The 25,050-nt window shown below is 38.6% G+C and overlaps 1 protein-coding gene and 1 long non-coding RNA gene across 2 annotated transcripts in view; both read left to right on the top strand.

Moving 5' to 3' along the window:
- Positions 1-22,740, top strand: part of LOC132151619 (membrane-associated guanylate kinase, WW and PDZ domain-containing protein 3) — a 112,257-nt gene extending 89,517 nt beyond the window's left edge. The window contains exons 5-21 of the mRNA XM_059559860.1: positions 3,129-3,315; positions 4,669-4,748; positions 7,044-7,101; positions 7,193-7,305; positions 10,882-11,076; positions 12,593-13,210; positions 15,418-15,449; positions 15,963-16,122; positions 16,807-16,901; positions 17,030-17,222; positions 17,333-17,512; positions 18,111-18,296; positions 18,660-18,747; positions 18,879-18,984; positions 19,332-19,469; positions 20,150-20,285; positions 21,491-22,740. Of these exons, the coding sequence (XP_059415843.1) occupies positions 3,129-3,315; positions 4,669-4,748; positions 7,044-7,101; positions 7,193-7,305; positions 10,882-11,076; positions 12,593-13,210; positions 15,418-15,449; positions 15,963-16,122; positions 16,807-16,901; positions 17,030-17,222; positions 17,333-17,512; positions 18,111-18,296; positions 18,660-18,747; positions 18,879-18,984; positions 19,332-19,469; positions 20,150-20,285; positions 21,491-22,500 (3,575 nt within the window). The 3' untranslated portion in view covers positions 22,501-22,740. The remainder of the gene's footprint in view (positions 1-3,128; positions 3,316-4,668; positions 4,749-7,043; positions 7,102-7,192; positions 7,306-10,881; positions 11,077-12,592; positions 13,211-15,417; positions 15,450-15,962; positions 16,123-16,806; positions 16,902-17,029; positions 17,223-17,332; positions 17,513-18,110; positions 18,297-18,659; positions 18,748-18,878; positions 18,985-19,331; positions 19,470-20,149; positions 20,286-21,490) is intronic.
- On the top strand, positions 22,737-23,438 carry LOC132151622 (uncharacterized). Its single transcript, XR_009436430.1, has 2 exons — positions 22,737-22,769; positions 23,076-23,438. It is a non-coding gene; the product is annotated as an uncharacterized LOC132151622 (long non-coding RNA).
- Positions 23,439-25,050: the final 1,612 nt, after the last annotated feature.

Genomic DNA, 25,050 nt, shown 5'->3' on the forward strand with positions numbered 1-25,050 from the left:
CAGCACTTGTGCTTTCAAGTCTCCAGGCCTGAAATGTATGCTCTATTTGGATACTGCAGTACTTCAGAGTAGTGTTTGGCCAGCGAGTCACATTGCTATCTCTCTCTCTCTCTCTCTCTCTCTCTCTCTCTCTCTCTCTCTCTCTCTCTCTCTCTCTCTCTCTCTCTCTCTCTCTCTCTCTCTATCTATCTATCTCTCTCCCTCTCTATCTCTCTCTCTCTCTCTCTCTCTCTCTCTCTCTCTATCTATCAATCTATCTATCTATCTTTTTTGACATAGTAAAATGTTAAACCATACTATCATGGTTATGCTATTTTTGTACATGTACCATGATTTTTTTTTAAATATCATCTAAATCCTGCTAAGTCCTACTACTGTATTTTTCGGACTATAAGTCGCACCCGAGTATAAGTCGCATCAGTCCAAAAATACGTCATGATGATGAGAAAAACATATATGTCGCATTTATTTAGAACCAAGAACCAAGAGAAAACATTAGCGTCTACAGCAGCGAGAGGGCGCTCTATGCTGCTCAGTGGTAGACTACAGGAGCATAGAGCAGCATAGAGCGCCCTCTCGCGGCTGTAGATGGTAATGTTTTCTCTTGGTTAATTTCTCCTGGTTCATGTCAAATTAATTTTGATAAATAAGTCGCACCTGACTATAGGTTGCAGCACCAGCCAAACTATGAAAAAAAGTGTGACTTATAGTCCGGAAAATACGGTAAATACTATGGTGACCATTCAGTAACACTGTATATATATATATATATGTACTTTTGTATTTCCCTTTAATACCATGTTACTGGGACTGATGAGGTCTTTCTTCCCAGCCTTGGTATAAGCCAGTAGAGACGGAATAGTTGTTGAATATTCGGTGAAGTAAGTAATCCCTTGGCCCATGTTCAAAGAGACGTTTAATGGGGAGTGTCCTTGCTGCAGAATAGTGTCATATTTGCTTTAAAGTGGCTTCTGTCACTTCAATTGTGTTTAAACAGAGGGAAAATGGCAGCAAATTAGTTATTGTGCATACACACACATACTTACTGCAGTAACGTACAAACACAGACAGCTGCTGTTACCACGGGCATTTCTTGCTATGATGCATTGGTGCAGAAATGAAGTTGTCAACTGTAGTCATTACTGCATTCAATTATGTACATATACTCAAAATATTCAGATTTTAGATGATCCATCAGATTAGAGCTTGCTGTTTTAAAAATTTGTCAAATCCTGTTGCATGATAGTCAGAATTTTGTATAGTACTTTTACACATTGTTTCAAAGCAGCTTTACTGAAAATCATGATGTTAATTTTTATAGTATCTTAATATCTGTGTGCCTTATAGTCACATTTATCAGATTAGAGCTGGACGATAATATAGTTTACATTTTGTAACAATACAAGCAATCAGGCAGTTGAGATTTGCTATATAGAGTATATCATCCTATGCGAAAATACTGTATGTATGTGGATAAGGTTGGACATACTTATATATCCAATTTTATATAAAAAGCTAGGAGAAAATATTATAACTTTTTGTGATGAAATGAAAAAATCTGGCATTTGAGATTTGTTATATAGTATATTTAGCTTTATATGAGTGTACTGTCTTATTGCAGATAAAGATGGATATAATATATATATATCCAACTTTATATAGAGAGTTATGCAATAATACATTTTGCATTTGGGGGCAATACAAACAATCCAGCAGCTTGGATTTGCTATATAGGATATATAGCCTTACATGAGTTTACAGTATGTATGCAGATAGAGTTGTAAATACTTAAATATCCAACTTTATATAAAGAGATAGGTGGTCATATTTTGTTACATTTTGCAGCAGTAAAAAATCAGGCTGCTGAGATCTGCTCTATAGTATATACAGTATATCACCCTATGCAAGTATATTGTACGTATGCAGATAAAGATTTATATAATATACATCCAACTTTGTCAATAGAGCTGTGTGATAATACTGTTTACATTTTTGGATGATATAAAATCCCGTCTGTGGTTACAGGTTACACCGCATTACACGGTGTCCGTCTCGCCTCAAGAGATCATCGTGCCAAGACTGCCGGAGTTACAGGGCACAGTGGTCTCCTGCGAGCATCACTCTCAGTTACCGCCCGGAAATGTAGTGGTGCTAATAGGCTCGCCACCTCTGCGGAGGTCTTTAAAACAGTTAGTACAGCTGTTTCCTGCTGGTCCGCCGTTAGAGGGCACTGAGCTAGCTGCTCTAATTACACCAGAGGTCAGTCTTGAGGAAGGAGGCCACTGAGTAGGTCCCTCCTCATGAAAGAGAGTCCGAGGAAGGAACTCACAGGAAGTTCCTGAGGTTCGCTTTTGGGGGCAAAGTGTACCAATATCTGGTTCTTCCGTTTGGCCTTGCATTCTCACCCCGCACTTTCATGAAGTGTGTGGATGCAGGTCTGGCTCCACTGTGACTCCGGGGCATCCACATACTGAACTATATCGACGATTGGTTTATTTTAGCTCAATCAGAGCAGATAGGAGTTCGACATCGAGATGTCGTTCTCGTCCACATTAGAGAGCTGGGGTTAAGAATAAATGCCAAGAAAAGTGTGCTTTCTACATTAAAGAGGACCACTTATCTGGGCATGGATATTCCTTGGCATCTCAATATGGGAGCAGACATTCCTAGAGGCTAATGCCAGCTTTGCCACATGTGCTTTTAAGCTTCCTGGTCTCTGACGTCACCCGCCTATGACATCTCGCCCATCCATTGGACTGATTACACACATAATTCAGAACCGGTAATGCTGGAGACGTTCCCAAAGCTTTCTCCAGCGCAGCGTCTTGTTTCTTCAAGAAACTATTATTACATACATTACCTGAGATGTTTTTCTACATTTTTTGACAATATAACAATTTGCTTTATAGTAGTAGCAAGAAGTTCACAATAAAAACTAATACAAATATTTATGTAGCATTAATTTATTTGTTAATAATTAAATTATATCATTAAACTGTGGCTATATGTACTTTTTCTGCAATGTTCCTGAAACAGGAAAGATCTTTCTTGCACACCATCCTACTTTCACATGCAAATCATTCTCCTGAGTTAGTTTTGCATTGTTTTTATCTTTTTTCCTTTTGTAGAGAGGACAGAGGAGTGGAGGAAAGCTGTGCCCAGTTACACTCAGTCCAGTGGTGGAGGCAGAGCAGGTGGTAGTGGGACACTAGAAGTCCAAACCTGGAGCTCTTTAGCCAGAGATGAAAGCCTGGAGCCACTGCCGTACAACTGGGAAATGGCCTACACAGAGACGGGCATGGTCTACTTCATAGAGTAAGTATGCGTTTCTCAATGTCAAGGAAGGATCCTCGGAAGCAAGGATTTCGAGGATGCTACGTCATCGACATCCGTCGAAGGACTGTTCCAATGTCGAGGATCCTCGGAATTTCAACCAAGGACTGAGTCCTTCGTTCGAAAAATATCCCATACACAGGAAAGGATGCATATTTTTAACCTTCGTGCTCTTCGCGCTCTCAAATCACCTGTCTTGATGATTTTTTTTATTATTGTCACATTTTTTAACGCCATCTGATTAGAGACATAGCACAGAGTGTTGTTTTTGTATTTATTATTGTTTTTACACCACTTAATGTCATGCAGGGTTTGAGGCACTATTCACAATACCGCAGGATATTGTTTTGTTTGTTTTTGTATATTGTTTTGCATTTATTGCCACTGTAGTATTCCTGTGGAGTGTTTTCATTTTTTATTGCTTGAGGTTCTTAAAGTAATATTTTGATGCAGTAGCTGTATGCAAAGACATTATATGCAAATTGCATATTTATACAAAGTTTTTATTTATTGGCTTTAAATTTGCTCCCCAATTTTCCCTTTCATAGGCAGTAGTATTTGTTAGCAGGCAACGCATTTTCCCCTCCATAGCACTGCCATGTGATTCTATTCAGGTCAAATCTCAAACTCCATCAACATAGTATTCCAGTTTCTATTTTCTCAAACGGCATGCTTTATCACTTCTCTCCCCATCTTACTGATATCTGATGTTTTTCTCACTCTGAAAAAGTGTTGCTTTTAAAAGTCAAGAGCAGAGCTGTCAGAACGAAAGAATAAATATAGCTCGCAGTGTGGCCTAGATGCTCTTTAAAAAACAGAATCAAAGTTCTATTTGTGTGTGTGCATTTGGGGTCACAGTCGTTAATATTTTAGTTCTTCCAAAATATTCCAGTTTTTAATTAGACGCATGATTACAGGCCATTGATTATCTTACCCTCTTTGACCTGCCAAAGCTTTATAATAACTTTCTTTTATACATTACATTAGTATAAATAAGTGGTTCTCCAACTGAGGTCAATGCAATATCAAAAATAGAACAAAATAATAAAACAATTGACAAAAAAGCAATAACAATGAATTAATCAACTAATGAATCAGTTTGTGATAATGAATGAACGTGTTCAGTCAAACTGCTTGCAATAAGTCAGTTCATTAAGGTTCATCAGCTGAAAGTAGCAGTCTAGTTTATTTTAATGAAAGAAGAACAAAACAGTCTAGCACAATGATGGTAGCTCTGGGTGTTATGTAGCCCACAATTTAAATTTTAGTCTTGTGAAATAATACTAGTCTAAATACAGGTCTGGTATCTAATGCATTTTCTTTTTTGTTTTATAGCCACAACACAAAGTCAACTACATGGTTGGACCCGCGTCTGGTCAAAAAAGCCAAGCCCCCTGAAAAGTGTGAGGATGGAGGTGAATCATTGCATATACATTATTGTTGGGCAGTATGACCAAAAATGTATATCATGTATTTTTCAAAATTAGACCGGTTTCGCGGTATATGACGGTATTTTTTTTTTTTGATGCATGACTGGGTGCAAACCACATTTTCTACTGATTGAGAGAATAAATAGGCTACTGCAGTAGATTTACTTAGAATGCCTATTTTACTGTTATGAGTGAATATTGTAGAACAATTCCACTCTAAATAGTGATGAAATACGACCCATTAATACATGATAACCAGGAGTCACTCTCATTTATAATTGCGACATCGTCTGATGAAATCAACACCCATGTACAGATGCATGTTGAGCGACTATGCAGTGGTTTTGGCTTTTATTACTTTTTTGTCTCATGCAGCACACTGCCTGCATCTGAGTAACAGTTTTTAGTGCATAATATTAACAGACGGGCTATGCTCATATTTATAATTCCAAACAGTCAGTAAGCATCAGGTGCTTGGAAATGCTGTTTTGTACTCATTTATTGACAAGTCGCCTGCGGTACGGCCAGCTGAAAGACACCAAGAGAGACGACACAGTGCCAGGACAGTCAAACTTCGCACTCACTGGGCAGCACTGGCGACATCTTCCAACTGAATCATAGCTAAGATTTATCCAAAAGTCGCTAGGTTTGTGAGTGTATATATATTCTATGGAAAAAAGTCACTAAAAGCATCTGAGGGTTGCTAAATCTAGCGCTGATGTTGCGCTCGTGTGTGTGAGGTGCGGGAGCTGATGGCAGCGGGTGGTAGATATGTGTGGTCGTCAGTGGATATTGTGGACAAGCTCTTATGTGTCATCACGTCCTACTAGTTCTATAGCTTCACTTTAGGAACTTTCACTCTTAGTAACACATAAAGCCGTGTCCTCGCCACAGTGCAAAAGTGAAAAAAGACCCCTCTCAAATGCGTTCCTAACATTATTTAAACAACACCGGTATTGCTGTATTTAAAAAATTCATATCAAATGAAAAATAAACACAGGTATTCGGTATGAACTGGTATACTGCCCAGCACTGATATACATATTTATACATGAAGCTGTAAACATGTATGACAGCTACATGCATATGCAAATAGAAGTTCAATTGCATTCAATCAGATGTGTGTACCCTTCACATTCACACGCTGGCACACATAGCAGAGGGCATGATTGCATAACCTTATCTGAATGCATTCACATCCTCTTGTCTTTTTACTCTGTAATATACACATGGGCACACATGATGTCTAACAAAATGTAGCTGTTCTCTTAAGGGAGTTATAAAGTCCTGTGCTATATGCTCACTGGTGCACAATACTATTCTGTTTGTGTGTGTGTGTGTTTGTGTGTGTGTGTGAAGCTCTCTGTTGCGTGAACAGCACTTTTTTTCTCCTCATTAGTTCATTTGGGCATAATGTATGTCCAGCAGAGGGGATACACACTCACACACACAACGGTTTACACTGCCTGTTTATTTGACTATTTGTAAACATGCCATCTTTTGCACTGTTATATAAAAATATATTTATTTGTTTTTGGATTAATACCAAGAAAAATAATAGGTGTATGAAAAAACAGAAAAGTTTCAGAGATATTTTATTTTATTTTATTGATGATATGATACATTATTAAACACTAGCTTGTTATAAAATATGTAGTTTATTAAATATGTAAAGCACATCTTAAATACCCTTTCCATTAAAACATGCTTTTATTAAGAATATATGATATATAATATATTTAAAGCAGAATTAAGTCAGAAAAATGTTATTCTATTTGGTCAAATTAATGTTATAAAAAATATATTTTATTAAACATTATCATAATATCATGCTGCAGAAAACATACAAATAAAATAATTTAATTACAAATTAAATACTTTCCCTTCTTAGATGTTAAGAAGTGCTCATTTATTTATTAATTTTTATATTTATTTATATAATTTTTTCAGTCCATGTATTATGTTTCATGTTTTTTTGCATGAACAAAGCTGTCATAATTTAATTTATAACCATTTTACACAAATATTTATGTAAATACTTCAGCTTTGTTATGATTGGCTAACTTTTGGCAAAGGGGTAAGTATATTTACATTTTAAAAATCAAGGAAATTGATGGTTCTTTGTGATATGACCCCATTAAAATCTAGAATGCTGTTGTTAATGATGATGCAGAGAGCCATATACAGTATGCTTTTGTGTGTGTGTGTGTGTGTGTGTGTGTGTGTGTGTCTGTGTGTGTGTGGCATTTAAACACATTGCTTTCGTTCCTTCATCATCAGAACTTCCATATGGTTGGGAGGAGATTGATGACCCGCAGTACGGCACATACTATGTTGAGTAAGTGTTATCATATGATAAGATTTGTTTTTAATACATATTCAATTATAGGCTAGCAATATACTTTAGAACTTTCTCTTGTCATCCTCAGTCACATAAATCAGAGAACCCAGTTCGAAAATCCAGTTTTAGAGGCCAAGAGGAAACTCGGTTTGGACACTGCAGTCGCAATTCAGACCCAACAGAGGGCAGCACCTCCTCCAGGTACAAACCTGCACCTCCCTAACTATGAATTTAAACTAAATTTATGATTGTTTAGAGGGAACAGCAAAGGCACTCAGCATGTTAGAGTTTCCCGACAGCAGCCCGAGACAAACACACGGGCTCCTCGCTGGGTGAATGATTGTGTGTGGGGGAAAGTGGGACAGAAAGATAAGATTAAAAAACGGTGAGTCATCTGCCATTCTCAATATGAATGGATGAATTAAAGATTCTTCCATTACACTGGTTGCATTATAAATGTGTTTGAGCATGTGCATATATGAGAGAGAGTGAAAATCCAGAGGAAGAGAAGAGTGCTGTTTTAGGGTGGATAGATGAGAGAATAAATGTTATAGAGATTGCTTTGCAGCACATCACAGGCTGCATTAACATAAAAGAGAACATTAGCATCCATCATGCATTCACATTGCCTCTTTGATCAGTCCATCTCTTAAACATGGCTTTACTTCTTCACATTCATTCCAAATTTCTGGAAACAATGACTGCTGTATGATGGCCAGTAAATCCATATCTACAGATGTGAACTGTAGTTATCAAGGCAGAGATGACAGGACCACAGGTGTCTGAGGCCAATGACTGGATGGAGACCAGCCTTTTTTCCGCTTTACTGAGATGCTCAGTTATCATGTCAGGAGTGAGACCACAAGAAGTTTCATTGCTTTGGATTTAAAAACTGCAAAAGTGGCATCTCCAGATACACAATGCTAGAGCTTTCGCAGAAATATGTTCACCAGTGTGATTTTAGTGGATGGATGAACTCAGTTGGCCCTCACATTCAGAACTTATGTAGGACATTCCTATTTTTTTACAGTTTCTAAATATTAACATAATTTAATAAGTTACATTACTGTTCACAAGGTTTGGGTCAGTAAGTTTAAAAAAAAAAATTTAATTATGTTTATTCAGCAAGGACTATAAATGGATTAAAAATGAGAATAAAATTAATTTGACAAATCTAAGAATCCTAAAAAAATGTATAATGGTTTCCACAAAAATATTAAGCAGCACAACTTTTTTCAAACTTGATGATGATGATAATAATGTTTCTTGAGCAAATTAGCATATTACAATGAAGTTGTTGTAAAATAATAATAAAGTTGCAATAGTATTTCGCAATATTAGAGTATAGTATTCCACTTTTTCATCTCTCTTGACAGGAAGTACAAAAATGTGAGTCAGAGCAGCTATGGGCATAAAACAAAAAAAGTTCCCCCGAAAAGTTCCACTTACAGCAGTGGAACATTAGCTGACAAACTCCACACCCAATGCAGACTTTCTGAAGGTTGTCTAATAGTGAGGTTGTGAGTGTTATCACTCCCTCAGCCATTCTGGGAACCCACAGGATAGCAGTATATTAGATGAGTATGTGAGGTTGAACTGCTGGCGATAAATTTTCTTGTCTATGCAGTCAGAGAGAGAGAGAGAGAGTTGTTAATGGTTTTGTTTACTACTGTATGCCAGATATTTGGATTGATTCCCAGTTTTTAATTGTCTGTCTGTCTTTATAATCTTTATAATTTATAATCTGACAATATCTGTCTGTCTGTCTGTCTGTCTATATATTTGTCTGTCTATTTTCTGTCTGTCTATCTATCTGTCTTTCTTTCTGTCTGTCCGTCTGAGAGGACAGTCTGTCCATTTGTTCGTCTGAGAGGACAGTCTGACTCTGTCTGTCTGAGAGGACAGTCTTTCCGTCTGAGAGGACAGTCTTTCCGTCTGTCTGTCTGTCTGTCTGAGAGGACAGTCTGACTGTCTGTCTGTCTGAGAGGATAGTCTTTCCGTCTGAGAGGACAGTCTTTCCGTCTGTCTGTCTGTCTGAGAGGACAGTCTGACTGTCTGTCTGTCTGAGAGGACAGTCTGACTGTCTGTCTGTCTGAGAGGACAGTCTGACCGTCTGTCTGTCTGAGAGGACAGTCTGACCGTCTGTCTGTCTGAGGGGACAGTCTGTCCGTCTGAGAGGACAGTCTGACTGTCTGTCTGTCTGTTTGAGAGGACAGTCTGTCCGTCTGTCTGAGAGGACTGTCTGTCTGTCTGTCTGAGAGGACAGTCTGTCTGACTGTCTGTCTGTCTGTCTGTCTGAGAGGACTGTCTGTCTGTCTGAGAGGACAGTCTGTCCGTCTGAGAGGACAGTCTGACTGTCTGTCTGTCTGAGAGGACAGTCTGACTGTCTGTCTGTCTGTCTGAGAGGACAGTCTGACTGTCTGTCTGTCCGTCTGTCTGTCTGAGAGGACAGTCTGACTGTCTGTATGTCTGTCTGTCTGTCTGAGAGGACAGTCTGTCTGTCTGTCTGTCTGAGAGGACAGTCTGACTGTCTGTCTGACTGTCTGTCCGTCTGTCTGAGAGGACAGTCTGACTGTCTGACTGACTGTCTGTCTGTCTGTCTGTCTGTCTGTCTGAGAGGGCAGTCTGTCCGTCTGAGAGGACAGTCTGTCTGTCTGACTGTCTGTCTGTCTGTCTGAGAGGACAGTCTGACTGTCTGTCTGTCTTTCTGTCTGAGAGGACAGTCTGACAGTCTGACTGTCTGTCTTTCTGTCTGAGAGGACAGTCTGACAGTCTGACTGTCTGTCTTTCTGTCTGAGAGGACAGTCTGACTGTCTGTCTGAGAGGACAGTCTGTCCGTCTGTCTGAGAGGACAGTCTGACTGTCTGTCTGTCTGAGAGGACAGTCTGTCTGTCTGTCTGTCTGTCTGTCTGTCCATCCGTCCATCCATCCGTCTGTCAGAGGTTATAGGTGTTCCACTTTTATGCAATCCTGTTTTGCATAATTTCCCCCCTTTTGCAAAAAATTGTTATGGTCTTTAAAATTGTGAGCAACATCATGGAAAGACAAATTACTCATTTCATGCATTTCCTCAATTTTTTACTCAAATTGTAGTTAACATTGACTGCATTTATAAAGCTCAATTTGAAGATTTGATGATCTTTTTATTTATGTTAAAAGTTTATCAATAACTGCAAGCCAACATTTTGTCCCAAACAACCATTACACTTAATTTTAGTATACATTTGCAACCCTGTTACCCATTTTTAAAATGTTTTTTTTTCTTTTTTTTTATTGTAATTTTTTTTAATGCTATTATAAATAAATCTATTCAAATAATCAAATTTTTTAAGATACAGCATGTAGTCTCACATGTCCTACATTTTAGTTACAGCAACTTCATATAAAAATTAATAAAAAATAAAAACCCCTTGAGGTTAATGGTCAAAACTTTTCCAAAGCCTCTTTTCTCTGGCCATGTGTTCAAAAAGTGTGTTTCAGACCCTTTTTGTGTTACTCTATTTTGTATCATATTAATAGAAAGTATCCCATATTGTGGTTAATGATATTAGGACAGTCTGTATTTGTGACTTCACACATTATTGATGGATCTGTCATACACTTTCATACAAACATGTTTATCAGCAAGCATTTCATGCGGTGCAGTTGATGCTTTTATATACTAGTCGTCTACTGTATCAGTGTCTAGTTGTTTTCAGTTTTGTCTTTGTACATATTTTATGTGAAGTCATCACAGATGTTGTCTGTCTGTGTCTTAATCTTCTTCTGTCTCTTAAGGTGGAGCGGCTGGTACGCCCGGATTCACACGGGACCCGACCCAGCTGAAGGGGGAGCTGTATCACACGGCTCTCAGGAAGAGCCAGCAGGGGTTTGGTTTCACCATCATTGGTGGAGACCGACCTGATGAGTTCCTGCAGGTGAAGAACGTTCTTGCTGATGGCCCTGCCGCACAGGACAAAAAGATGGCCTCTGGTGAGTGATGTCTAGTTTATCGAAAGCTGTTTAGGGGAATATCCACAATTCACATTATGAATGATTAGGAAGTCAACCTAAGAATGACTTAATTATAGTTGAGATAGGAGAAGTAGGTTAAAAAAATACAATAATGGCTTTATTTACTGATTTATTTTTAGTTGGTTTTTATTTTTATATATTTAGTTTTCTTTTAATTTCTTTGTTGATTTTTTTGTAATTTTATGTAATTTTCATTGTGTAATATTTTACTAATTTTAATCTTACTCTTTACGTTTTGTTTAAATTATTTTTAATTCAGTTTTCGATTTTTTTTTTTTTCATTTTGCAATTTCAACTTGCTTATATGCAAATGCAACCGAAAACGGTTCTGGTGCGACACGTGACCAATCGCTGTGAGCAGCCTTGTGCCGGTGTTCTGATGATTCAGCGTTTCCCGTAAAGGATGTCACAAACCAAATAACAGAAATGCCGCTCGCCTCTTTAATCACTGAGGAAATTGTTTCCAATGACGCGCACTCCTCAGATTTGACACGCGTGTCTTTAACTGCCGCACCTTTGATAACTGTGCACGTCGTTTTATCTGACTGTGCATGTACTAGCAGCGCGCAGCACCTGCCACCACTAAATTACATTATATTTGTCCCATATTGTCATTAATATACATACTGACTTCAGTTTGGACCACTAAATAAATAGACAGCTATTTTTATGTAAGTATGAGGGTTAGATTATTTAGTATATAGGTTATATCTAGAGTCATAAACAAAGTTAAATATTTATTTTCATGCATTTTAAATGTTTAAAAATGTGAAAACCACTTATTGCATCACAGCATCTCCTGACTGCATTATTATTTGTAAAATAGGGTCTTTATGGAGTGTGTATGCATGGTTATAAGTATAACAGTTTATATTTCATTAATTTAGGGAAATGAACAAGTGTCTTAGCCCTCAAGGGACTATTTGGCCAACTAGCTTATTCCTGCTTGAAAAGCAAAGTGTTATTGATAGTGTAAAAAACATCAACTTTGAAGCACATGGTGATTGATGGACTAGCATTACTCAACATTACTTACTACCTTCCAGCAACATTACATTAAATGAAGGTAAAATAGTAAAAAAACAATTTAAATGGAACCAGAACCTGAAAATGTGTATACTGTAATATACGTTGAATTTTGACATTGCCAAACTTTAAATTAAGTTGACTGTAAGTAATAAACAGCATTGAGTAGTTGAGTATTGTGCATTTTTCCTTACAACTATTTTCTTAATAGTTGTTTAATGATTTTAATGGAACCAGAAACGGAACCGGAACAGTTAGGCAGAACCAGAACCGGAAAATTTCTAACAATTCCCAACCTTAACAATGACACAATTTTGGATTTTGTGCAAACTGTTCCTTTTATCTAGTATCTTTAAAAAGCACAAAGGGATTAGAAAAGTTGTTCTTTCATGATGATGTCTTTTTACTCACTCTCATCCTTTCAAAACTCTCTGTTATCTCAACCAAGGTGATGTTATTGTGGAAATCAACGGCACACTTGTCTTAGGCAAGACTCATGCAGATGTGGTCCACATGTTCCAGTGCATCCCAATCAATCAGTATGTGGACATGGTCCTCTGTCACGGATACTCGCTCCCCCCTGATGTGGACGCTGACAGCGAGGACCTTCCACCTCCACCTCCACCCCCGACCGGAGAGATCGTAACCGCCGTACCCCTCATCAATGGCCAGCCACTGCTGGTCAAAGGTGACGCCCTTCACGGCTCCTCCCAAGAGCTTCACTACGTAACCACAGATGCCAGTGGGCGGCCAGTGATCGCTGCACTTCCAGGAGGCAGCAGTGGTGCCAATGACAGGCCCGAGACTGGGATGCTACAGCCGGAGCTGGTGAGCGTGCCAATCGTGAAGGGACCTGGAGGATTTGGCTTTGCCATTGCAGATTGTCCGCTGGGGCAGAAGGTGAAAATGATCCTGGATGAGCAGTGGTGCCGAGGCCTGCTGAAAGGAGATGTGATAAAGGAAATTAACAGGCAGAATGTGCAAACACTGAGCCACGCGCAGGTGGTGGATATACTGAAAGACCTCCCTGTGCACAGCGAGGTGAATCTGTTGGTGTTGAGAGGAGGTAAGAGAGCAGAAGGGTGTATGGAACATTGCAGCATCTGATGATTTAGGCCATAAACATATTCTATACAAGCAGAAAAAGCTGAAAGTTTACAATAATTGTCACTATGGTGGCAGAAATCATATCCAGCTTGCAGGAATCCTTTGCATTCATGTTTATGTTCCTGTAGTTCAAACGGTAGAGTATGGTGCTAACTACACTACAGTAGGTTTGATTCCTAAGGAATTCAGGTTTATTTATGTAGCACTTTTCACAGTACAGAACGTTTTAAAGCAGCTTTAGAGAAAATTCATGTTTCAGTGATGTTTTGCCTTAATGACCAGGGAATCTTGCATTTAATCACAAAATTTGTGGATGAACTGAAAGTAAAAAAATAAAATAAAAAATACACACACACACACACACACACACACACACACACACACACACACACACACACACACACACACACACACACACACACAGAGTATGATTTGGGCCTTTAGAATTTTATTAGTATATAGCCGTAGTAGGCATATTTTAACCAATGTTTCAGATGGCATAGTTGTCCTTCAAGAAAGGTGTGTTTTTTTTTTTGTTTTTTTTTAATGTGTGTGTGTTTTTTTTAAATACAATTTTTTATTGATTAATGATACCCCATTCTTCATCACACACTCAAAGTGGATCTTAGGCATTTCTACTAAAAACCCTGCTGAAAAGTCTTTCGAAGACTTTAACTTTGACTAGCATGAAGTGAGTATAAATGTGTAAATGAATAAAACCTGTCAAACTTTTAAATCCTTTGAGCCATCATTCAAAGAGTTTGTAGTTTGTCTTGACAAATATTCTTTTTCTCGTAAAATTACACTTATTGCAGTTAAATGAATTTCTTCAGTTTGTTTTATTGTTACTTTCTTAAATTCAAATTCTGCATCATGGTTAGGTTTTTAATTTGAATTCAGTTCTTATTTTGATTTAAAAATGTTTAGGTATCTGTACTGGAAAACAAGACAAAAATATTGAGTTAAGAAAACGAATATGCAGTGTAACAGAGGACATCTTGCAAAACACAACCTTTCATGTTCCACATTAGAATAAAAATAAAAAATAAAAAAAACGCATGGGTTTAGAATAAAATAAGAATAAAATAAGGGTAAAGGTAATTTTCGCTTTTGTTGGGTGAATTTTAAAAAGAATTCAAAAAGTTCTGTTTTAAAAAGTTTAAATTATAATTAACAAGCCTCATAGGAGCAACAGCAAACATGCATCCACAACTACTAGACCGGCAATTACAGTATTCTGATTTTTTCAGCAAGGAATTATACAAAGGCTATTTCCCCTTTGTCTCTCTCTCTTTTTTTGTTATTTGTCAAATGCACAGCAGGTGAGAAATCAGTTGAATTATTTTTCTCCAAGTCATAATTTAAAAAAATTTAGCCACACTTGTTCTCCTCTCCTCCACTCTCACCAATCATTGTTAAGGTGTGTTTCTCTCCCTGAGGACAATGTTATGTAAGAATGATGAACCATCGATTCTGATATAGTTGGCGGGCGAGGCCCTATTGCATCTTTTGCAACCACTCTGTGGGGTGTTTGGGAAATGAGTTTAGATCACAGGGGATTTTCAGGATGTGTCTGCAAAGAGTTCTGTAAGAATTTATTGTCTGCAGAGTGAGAGAAGCAGGGGGAAAGGGAGAGAAAGAGAGAAAGATAAGGCTTTAAATAGTTCTATTACCCTTCAAAGGCTGAATGAGTTTTGTCATTTATTGTTTAGACATTAAATTCAATGGAATCACACCAATCAAGATAAAGACAGAGAAAAAACTAAGGGAATGAATAAATGTTGTGGGTTCTGAATTGACAGATAGATGTCATTTGTGATGTCTTTCTCCCTGGAGGATTCATAATTTTCTCATATGTACATTTATTCTATCCATCTTTAATGGCTCCTAGATGACATGTTTCATGATTAACTCAGGAAACGCCCCACTTTGAAGCACTTGAATGATGCTTCCTCTTTGAGTAGCTTTTTAGTTAGATGGATGGGAATTAATAATGTAGCATTGAAACAATGTATTCACATTCCTTTTTCATGTTTGAGAGGCAACAACCATGAAACACTGTAATTATAATAAGGCTAGAAACTTTCTATCACAGTAACGTTTTCCTGTTTTTTTTCCTCCTTCAGTGCTACTTATGTCTCTCATTTGCCTTTTCTCTGTTTCTAGGTCAGACATCGCCTGTGAAGAGTTTAAGACCTGTGAGTATGATAACAGATTTCAGAGGTGATAATGACCTTGTAGAACTGAGGAAATGGCTGAATATTTCATTTTGTGCTGATGAAATATATTTCATACTTGAAACAAACCCCTAATTAACCCCTAAATTGCTAATAAATCCCACACAATTTGGCATGTACTACTTTCTACGTGATAGGATGTTCAATTTGCTCTTGAGAATGATGAAACAGGAAAAAACTATCCCATATACTTAAAATGAAGAAGGGTTTTGAGGGATCAGAATATCATTGAGACTTACAGTATGAGCTAACTCTGGCCCGTAAACAACAACCTGGCAACCACGCTAGTATTATGTTTTGTATGGACACCACTCACAATTCCTACATACAATAAATGTAAAAGTATAGTTTAAAAAATATAATGCTTTCAAATACCAGTAACTCGAGGCTAAACAGCAAAAACATGAATTGTATGAGCACGTTGAGCTTTATTTTCCAATGGGTTTACTGACAGACTTGAAATATTTCCAACAGAGACCGGGGTTGAGTGCCAGCACTGAGACTCTGGACCGTTGCCATGACACCATGGTTCCCCAGGCCTTGACCTATCATTCAAACACACTGCCATGTAGCTCTCCAAAACAGGACGCTTCCCTCCACTACAGAAAACCCAAAGCCTTGCAGGAAAGCATAGGTGAGTCCAGTGGCGGGGCCAGAGCCTGACATCTGATTGGCCTCCCCGGGTGCCACCCTAAAACTGAATATGCTACTTTTTCATTTTCTTTGTTTAATTGTACTGAAAGTAATAAAAATTAATTCCCCCCCCCCCATATTTCTTTCATGTTCAAATTATAATACATGAGAAAATGGCCATCTAGAGACACTAAAATGAGAGTCGTGGGCAAATGTCTTGTTCTTGCAAATATTCCACAATTGGTTTGTGTGTAAAACTTTGAATGAGATTTATGAGCATAAGATTTTCAGTTAATTTCAGTTTTTCTTTGTTAAAAGTTATTGAATGGCTCTAGGAGACTTTGAATATAGTTTGTATTGGACCATTTTTTGGTACTTTTTTCCTTTCGAACTTTACAATCCTAATATTTCCTATTATTGCATGGAAAAGAGTTGCTGCTTAATATCAGCATTTGAGAATCATGGGGAAAATATCATATGGTTTTCAAATGACGTATTTGTGAGAACTATCCTTTTAATTTATGATCTGAATGCAGAGAGATAGAAAGGGCCATATGCATAGTTGATGAAAAACTGGTGCTTTTATTTATTTATTTATTTTTTGTGTGTGTGATTAATTGATGGGTGTGATTTATTCCACATTCTCTAATTCATTTATTGTATTTCCATGTCTATTTGTATGCAGTACCTCACTATAAAGAGTTTGACGTGTTCATCAAGAGAGAACAGGAGACAGGCTTTGGCTTTCGTGTGCTTGGAGGAGAAGGCACTGAACATCCAGTGAGTCCCTCATACTTCTGTAACCATATTACTGGATATTTATATTCATGGACTGTATTTATGTGATTTACTAGCAGATCGACTTTCTGTCTTAGTTCTAAAACAAGCTATCGGTCTAATTTCATTAGGTCTACATTGGTGCCATCATTCCCCAGGGGGCGGCAGAGAAGGAAGGCCGGCTGAGGGCTGGAGATGAGCTCGTTGGCATCGATGGCATCACTGTAAAGGGGAAATCTCACAAGCAAGTTCTGGATCTGATGACTAATGCAGCACGCAATGGACAAGTGCTGCTTTCAGTGCGCAGGAAGGTCGTTTACAAAGGCAAGCACTGCTGACTGACAGGCCTTAGACATAAAACCAGCACTGAAGTGTAATGAACTGCCTGAAAAGCTTTCATTAAAGGTCAGTCCGTGTAATCTTCTGCTCTATAGATGCCCTGGAGGATGTTGGGAGTGGAGCGCTGACCCTTGTGAATGGCTCACCTCGGCTTCCACGTATCCAGGTGCCAAGCGTCAAGGACCAGGGGTCGTTTGACATCACGCTCCATCGTAAAGATAACGAGGGCTTTGGCTTTGTCATTCTCACATCGAAGAGCAAACCGCCACCTGGAGGTAAGAGCGGATTCATTAATGCACCAACTAGCATCTCTCAAAGAGAACAAACAAATCTCCAAAATGTATTATCAAAATACACATTCAGTTTTGTAATAAATGGGTTTATATAAATGTTTAATAAAAAAATATTAAATTTAATTTAATATTTACATTATAGAAATATAATATATAATAAAAAATCCATAATAAACCAAATTATTTTGGACCAATTATTTCTTCAAAGGTCCCAAATGAATCATTAATTGGGCTAGAATTGTTAGGTGGTTTTGTTAGATGGAATTTCCTCTTTATTGTCACTCTAGCCATAAATATATAAATAGAAGTCAATCATGGTTGTATTGCAGCTTCCACTGTTCTTTAAGCAACTTGCATCATCAGCGTCGCATTTGTTTTTGTTTTTTAGATTTTAAGATGCCATGATAAAAATTTTAAAGTACCTTTAGACTTCACCCCCCGCCTCCACTCCATCCAGCTGTTTTTTAGTTTAGCACAACAACATTATTGTTACATTTCTTATGATTCATTCATTATGGTTAAAAATACAACACAAGCTGTTCCAATTCTGCTAAGTGATTTGCCTAAGTGTGTGTTTCAGTGATTCCTCATAAGATCGGTCGAATAATCGAGGGCAGTCCGACTGACCGCTGTGGATTGCTGAATGTGGGTGACCGGATATCTGCTGTGAACAGCCAGTCCATTGTGGAGCTCTCCCACAATGATATTGTTCAGCTTATCAAAGACGCAGGGAACTCTGTCACACTCACCGTGGTTCCTGAGGACGGTGAGTGAGATAATGAAATGTAACATAAATATTGCTGCAGCACATATTTGTGCTTTTTAATAACTGTACCTCATGCTTTGATTTGTCAATAACCACAGTGAAGTGTAATATCAATTATGCATGCGTAATTAAATTGATTGCTTTATAAAGGGCACTTAGACCAATTATTAGCCTATTTCAACTACAAAACATGAATATACAAAGTTCATTTATAGCTATAACAAAATAGCATTAATTGGCACAGGCTTTTGGTGTTCGCAGTCTAGAGCCCTGTTACAGAAGTGTTGCGAATGCAGATTATTTTGACTTTAAAACTTGATGTGTATCATTTCATATGACAATCTGTTTCGATTTGCTGTTTAGAGTACAAAGGCCCGCCATCAGGAGCCAGTTCAGCCAAACAAAGTCCCGCACCGCAGCACAAAATTCTCCAATCCATTCAGGATGAGAGGTGCAGTCCACTATTATAGATTTCAATGGACTCATTTCCTCTGTATACACCTACAGCCATACAATTCTCTAATCACTTATGGAGGCTTTAAGCCACAGTTCTAGTTTATAATATGTGTGACTTGTGCACAGATATAATTTGGATATGGATGAGATCAGGGATGAGCTTGCACGGATGGAGTATAAAGCTCTTCCCATGAGTGAACAGGGAACGCTATGTGTCGCCAACTCCAAACAGGCAAGAGTCAAACTGTTCCTAAACTGTATCTAAAGACTGCACATCTAGGTTAATATGATGGAAAATGTGATTCAAAAATGTTTAAATGCTGCATGGAAAATAGTGACATTATACTAGGTTTTTAAGCCAAGGCTAAAAACTAGAGTAGAAAATCAAAATCACATTCACTGTCATTTAGTCCAAGGTTTAAATGTTATTTTAAATAGTAATAATAGTTCACAATTTGAAATTGTATTTTTGATTAAATAAAGGCAACCTACGTAGTTTAAGCATAGGAGACTTCTTTTAAAAAATGACCTAAAACTTTTTAACGCTACTGTTTATATATATATGTATTTTTTACCTAGGGCTGTATTCCAGTAGAGTTGGAGCGTGGACCTCGTGGTTTTGGCTTCAGTCTGAGAGGAGGAACGGAGTATAATATGGGCCTCTACATCCTGCGGCTGGCTGAGGACGGCCCCGCTCTACAGGACGGCAGGATACACGTCAGTACAGCACACCACTTCTTAATAACTTAAGCGCTGCGGATGGAATCTGCTGACTTTTTCCGTCTTCTGCAGTGATTTTGGGGAAACATCTGCAGAGTGTATTTAAATGTAATAAAAAGGTCGAAGCTGAATACCTTTTTATACTCAAAATATTTCAGTCTAGGATGTCTTGAGATGCTGTTTTCAGTTCTTTTAAAGTCCTACAGCAAAAGTCAAGTCAACTTTATTTATATAGCGCTTTACGCAGATTTTGCCACATCAGCTATATAGTGTTAAACAGGAAAAACCTGTGCTGAGATAGCAAGATCACAACAGAAAACAGTCAGTTTATTAATGATTCAGTGATTTCATTGTCCAGCTCTGTTCAGTTCTCTTTCAACAGTGTCTGTGCAGTCAAGTGACAGAACCTTTTTCATGGGTTTGATCCCAGGAAATGTATGTAAAAAATGCATAGCTTGAACGCAGTGCAATGCGCTTTGGATAAAAGTACTGGCCAGAAGAATTATTTGTAAATGTTAATTGACTTTAAAGGCCATCTCAGTCTTATAAATTGATATGGGGTTTTAGTGGCTGATGCTGATATATCAAAAACAAGATGTTTTGGTCTTTAAATAAAATCATAATCTCTTATGGCCGAATGATAAAACACATAAATGACCTTATGCCTGTATGTGCAGGTAGGAGATCAGGTAGTGGAGATCAATGGAGAGCAGACGCAAGGCATCAGTCACACTAGAGCCATTGAGCTGATCCAAGCTGGAGGAAACCGAGTGCTACTGTTACTGCGACCGCAAGCCCTCTTACCAGAGAACAGTGAGTTATGACACACAAACACATGACGATGCTGCGCTATAAGCATGCTGTAAGAACATCAAGACTACATGGGTTGCTTGCTAACTTCAGCTTTCTTTCTATCTTTCTTTCTTTCTTTCTTTCTTACTCTCTTTCTTTCTTCTGTGCAGGTTGTGTAAGCTCCTCTGCGGTGTGTTATTACCCCCAGGAGTATCATCACTAACAGCCTCTTTTCCTCTAGGTCTTTTATTCTTTGGTAATGGGACTTTCACTACACTTTCTTAGCTCCTTAATTGCTAGTCTTGTCTCTGCTTTATTGTGTAAGATTGTAGATCTGTTGAATATGTTCATGCTCTTTGCAGTCCCAACACAAGGGAAAATGGTTTCACTCAAAAACAAATAAAGATATTACATATAATTATATGCTTATATATTATATGATATTATTTTTTACATACTAAATATAGTTTTACTTATTGTAATATATATTTAGATTTGTAATTTTCCAATTTATTTAAAATTATTACAACCATCCAAGAGGTGTGTTTGCTATACTCAACTGCTTAACTTGCATAGTATGAAGAAATCAACTATTAGTCATGTCAGTTTTCTGAAACGAATGATGTCATGCAGGTGGTAGAGTAATAACTTATTTTAATTAATCCATTTGAGATCGAATTAAAGCCAGATTTTTGGCTGTAAATTATGCACATGGGATATGAGGGCGTATTGACATAAAAGCAAGAAACTATGCTTCTAACCACAGGTCAAGAGCTGTTGTTCCAACCACACAAGTTTACGATGCTGTTTGTTATGTTCGTTGGAACTATGGTTACAGAAAACCATAGTTGACCTACAGTGCATTTGGGAAACACTCTAGCAATGTTCTAACAATCACTAAGAACACTTTACCAATCACTTACAACCACCTATAACACACTATCAGTGCTTTAGCAACCACCCAAACTACTCTATCAGTGCCCAAGCACCCAAAATACTCGAGGCCCAACCACCGAGAACAATCTAGCAATGCCTTAGCAACTTCTCAACTACATAGCAATGCATGTGCAACCAGCCACAACACTCTAGTACTGTGGATATTAGAGCAGGCAAACACCACCTGAAAATAATTGGTTACCATGGTCATTTTTTTGGTAAAAGGCCTCAATTAGTAACAGAATTTTAATTGTAAGCAGTGTATCCAATGACAATCTTTTCGCCCTTAGGTTCTGCTGGAAATGTTATCCTTCCTGATCCGTCGAGATCCAACACTTCCAACATTCCTCTCAGTGCTCCTCTCCTTCATCCGTCATCCACCTCAGCGAAGAAGGAAACTTCAGACCTGACAAGCTCCTTTGCCCGTTCTCGCCGCTCCTTGGATCTGGCCTGTGAGGATCCTCGCTCTAAAGACAGCAAGAGGGAGAAACGTGCCAAACCACAAAACACCAGCTCTTCCAGAGTCCCGCAGCAACGGCGCATCAAGAGTCGGTCCGCAGAGAATCTCCTTGATCTCGGAGATACAGAGAAATCCAAAAGCCCATCCAAAGACAAAGCTCACAGCCACAAAGAAAATCTACAGCAAAGCACTCGAGACTCACACAAGAACAGAAAGACCATCCAACATAGTCGCTCAGTCAGTCCCCAGAAGTCAAAGCGTGAAGGACCGGAAGTGGTAATTGGCGAAGCGCAGGGACGAAAAGAGGACCGCCACGTGAAAGGGATGCCGAGCGTGGACCAGAGGAAAGGTGACGCTGAAAGGAGGAAAAAACAGGAATCTACAGGAAGGAAGCGAAATGAGAACCGAGAAGGGGAGGAGAGGTGGAGGGCTGAGAGAAAAGTAAGAAGCAAAGGACAGGATGAAGCAGCTGAGCCAAAAGGAGAAACTGAGCTCAAAAGCACCCAAAAGAAGAAAAAACAGAGAGATAGAGACATCCGAAATGAAAACACCCACATAGAGGAGACAAGAGAGGGAGACAAGAAGAGCAAACACACAAAGGATAAGGGAGATCAAAAGGAAGAAAACAGGAAGGAAATGATTACAGATGAAATTGAAAGAAAAGGAAATGATAGTAAAGACAGGAAAGACGACATTGTCACCACAGATGCGGCTCCAGTCACCACCAGGGCGAGTCTAGTCTTTGACCACCCTGGACCTTTGAGCGACGGCCTCTGGAAGGTCCCTAGTTTTGCTCGTATCCTCACGCATGAGGAAGCAATGCGAGATGTTTGTGAATAGATTGGCGATCCTTGGGAATAGAAGGTTTAAAACCAGAAACATGTGCAACTACGTGAATGTAAACGCTTTAAGCTAAGATTTCACACAGTTCATCATGGATTGCAAGTAGGCTACATTATCAGCATTTCAGCACTATCATGGGAATTAGCACAAATTAATTAGATGAGCAAATTAGTTAAACTGTTGAAATGTTTATAGCTAGCTACCTAACATTCAGTGCATAGGCAAATCATTCACACCTCGTTTTTCTCCCGGTGGTCTCCAAACCAGTTGCTGACCAGGCTTACGCCTGCTAAGCTTCAGAGCGCATCATGTGAACCATATTAATGTCCTTTTCTTTGGACAGTGGTCAGCATGAGCTTTTTATTCAAATTATTCAAAAATGTTAGGGTTAGGGTTAGGGTAATAAGCAGTCTCATAAACAGACTAATTCGACATGATGTTTCATCTAAACTGCTTTATGGAGATCTTATGGAGGTTTATCGTCTTGGACAGGCAATTTCTGAAGCTTTGTGGTCAAATGCATGGAGCTCCATTTTGTCCGGACAGACTCTTTTAAATTTGCTTTATGCCAGCTGACATTAAACAACATGAGGACTCTCTCGACATCACAATGCAATCCTTCCTTATGCAACTTAAGGGATCATGCCCCATCAATCACCAAAACGACAATGAAAGTTTTTGTTTCTATTATAAAGGCACGTTCTTACCCCAAAGAATCTTTTTTTCCCACGCATGCAAAGTAGAACACACAAACTACTTGTTTTGTTGCATGCCTTTTAGACCCATGCAGTTTAACTCTAATGTTTTCAAATGGTGTAAATAAGAACTGTCTTGAAGATTGGGGGCTTTGCCAGGGACTTTTCAGACTATTCTCTCTCTTTTCCATGTCTTTGATTCCCTGATCTCCAAATATTATAAATGCAAATGACCAGAAACTTGTGCTTTATTTCTACCAAGAACATGATCAAATGTTTATTTATTGAAATATGTATATGAATAGATACATGTAGCTATAACAGATTGTGACATTGATTTCGGTGTAGAGATCCAGGCTCTTGCTAAGCACCGTGGTAGGTTTACCTTGTAGCAACCGTTTTGTCACAAAACAAATGATACATGTAAATGTATTTTTTTTTAATTCTATGAAATCAGATTTAATATGGTAAATATTTATTTTATTTTTCCTGGACATGCATGTCCAGTCTACTCAAGACAAAGGCAAGCAGTGCAAACAATTCAACCTCTCAGTTATGAGGCTATACTGTACTCTACAGCAGTGGTTCCCAAACTTTTCCATTCCACGACCCACCTAGACAAGTGTAATATATTTCACGACCCACCAAAATATTAAAAAAAAAAAAAAAACAACGAGTGAAATTACTTTAAACCTAATCTTACTTAAAATTTTTATGACAGAAATTAAGTATTTAAGAAAAATAACCATTTTATTTTAGAGTACAACTGAAAATTTCACTACAAATTTACAAGTTTTAATTTTTGTTTACTGGCGTTAAAATATGTAGTGTCCATAAAAACGTGAAGCAGGCTCACTCCAGTGAAGTGTGATCTGCGCTGCTGTGTTTTGTTGCATTCATGATCCTTCCGTGTGTGTCGGCGAGAACGGAGCACAATCCAACACTTTTTTAGAAAAGCATAAGAAGCAAAGCAGAACTATCTAAAACAGTTTGGAGATTAAAATAATTGTGAAATAGGTAAAAAAAGACCGATTGAACCTTTTAATGACATTGCTCTGAGACCTTCAAAACACGCAACGCACACGGACTTAATTGCAATTTGAAAATCACACTAAGGATATTGCAGTTCATTATTAATGTTGGTGGGCTATATCGTTGTGATGAGTGGGTTCCCAGTTCCCGCCTCCTTCTTCCTGTGATTGTGAAGATTTTAATGTTTTACACTGGTGCCGAAGCCAGGGAGGAAGGAGGGGCGCGCTGCCGAAGATCCTTCGCCGCTGGGGTGAATCCGCAGTGCCATCGAGCAGGGCGAAGGAGTCTGCCGCCGAGGGTGCTCGATGTGGTGGGCTGGAGTGAGTTGCCGGGGGGGGGGGGGGGGGGCGAACTCACTCCAGCCCACCGCCTCGATGACTCCTTCGTGGAAAGAGGTGGGAACCGGCGGACAATCAAACAAAGTTTTAATAACCAAATAAACACAAAACAGCGCGACAGCCCCTCTCGGATGACTGCCGTGCACAAATAAAAAACAAACACAAAATAAAACCCAGGCCTGGTCCTCTCTCGTCCTTCACTGTCATCGCTCCTCTTTTGTATCTTTCCGATCTCCTCCGTGGTTCTTGAGACCGGTGAGTGTTGCTCATTTCCCAATCACTCCACCGGCCTAGCTCTGTTCCCATGGCACTAGGCCCCGCCCCACTCGTCACATTCGTGCAGCCCTAGACTGAACTGTGTTAGTGTCTGTGTGTCATTGAAACGCAAAATTAGCTGCAGCCAAGTGACTTTGTGCGACCCACCTTGTTCCATTCCGTGACCCACGAGTGGGTCGCGACCCACAGTTTGAAAACCCCTGCTC

This window comes from Carassius carassius, chromosome 10 (genome assembly GCF_963082965.1).
Source record: "Carassius carassius chromosome 10, fCarCar2.1, whole genome shotgun sequence".
Classification (NCBI taxonomy): domain Eukaryota; kingdom Metazoa; phylum Chordata; class Actinopteri; order Cypriniformes; family Cyprinidae; genus Carassius; species Carassius carassius.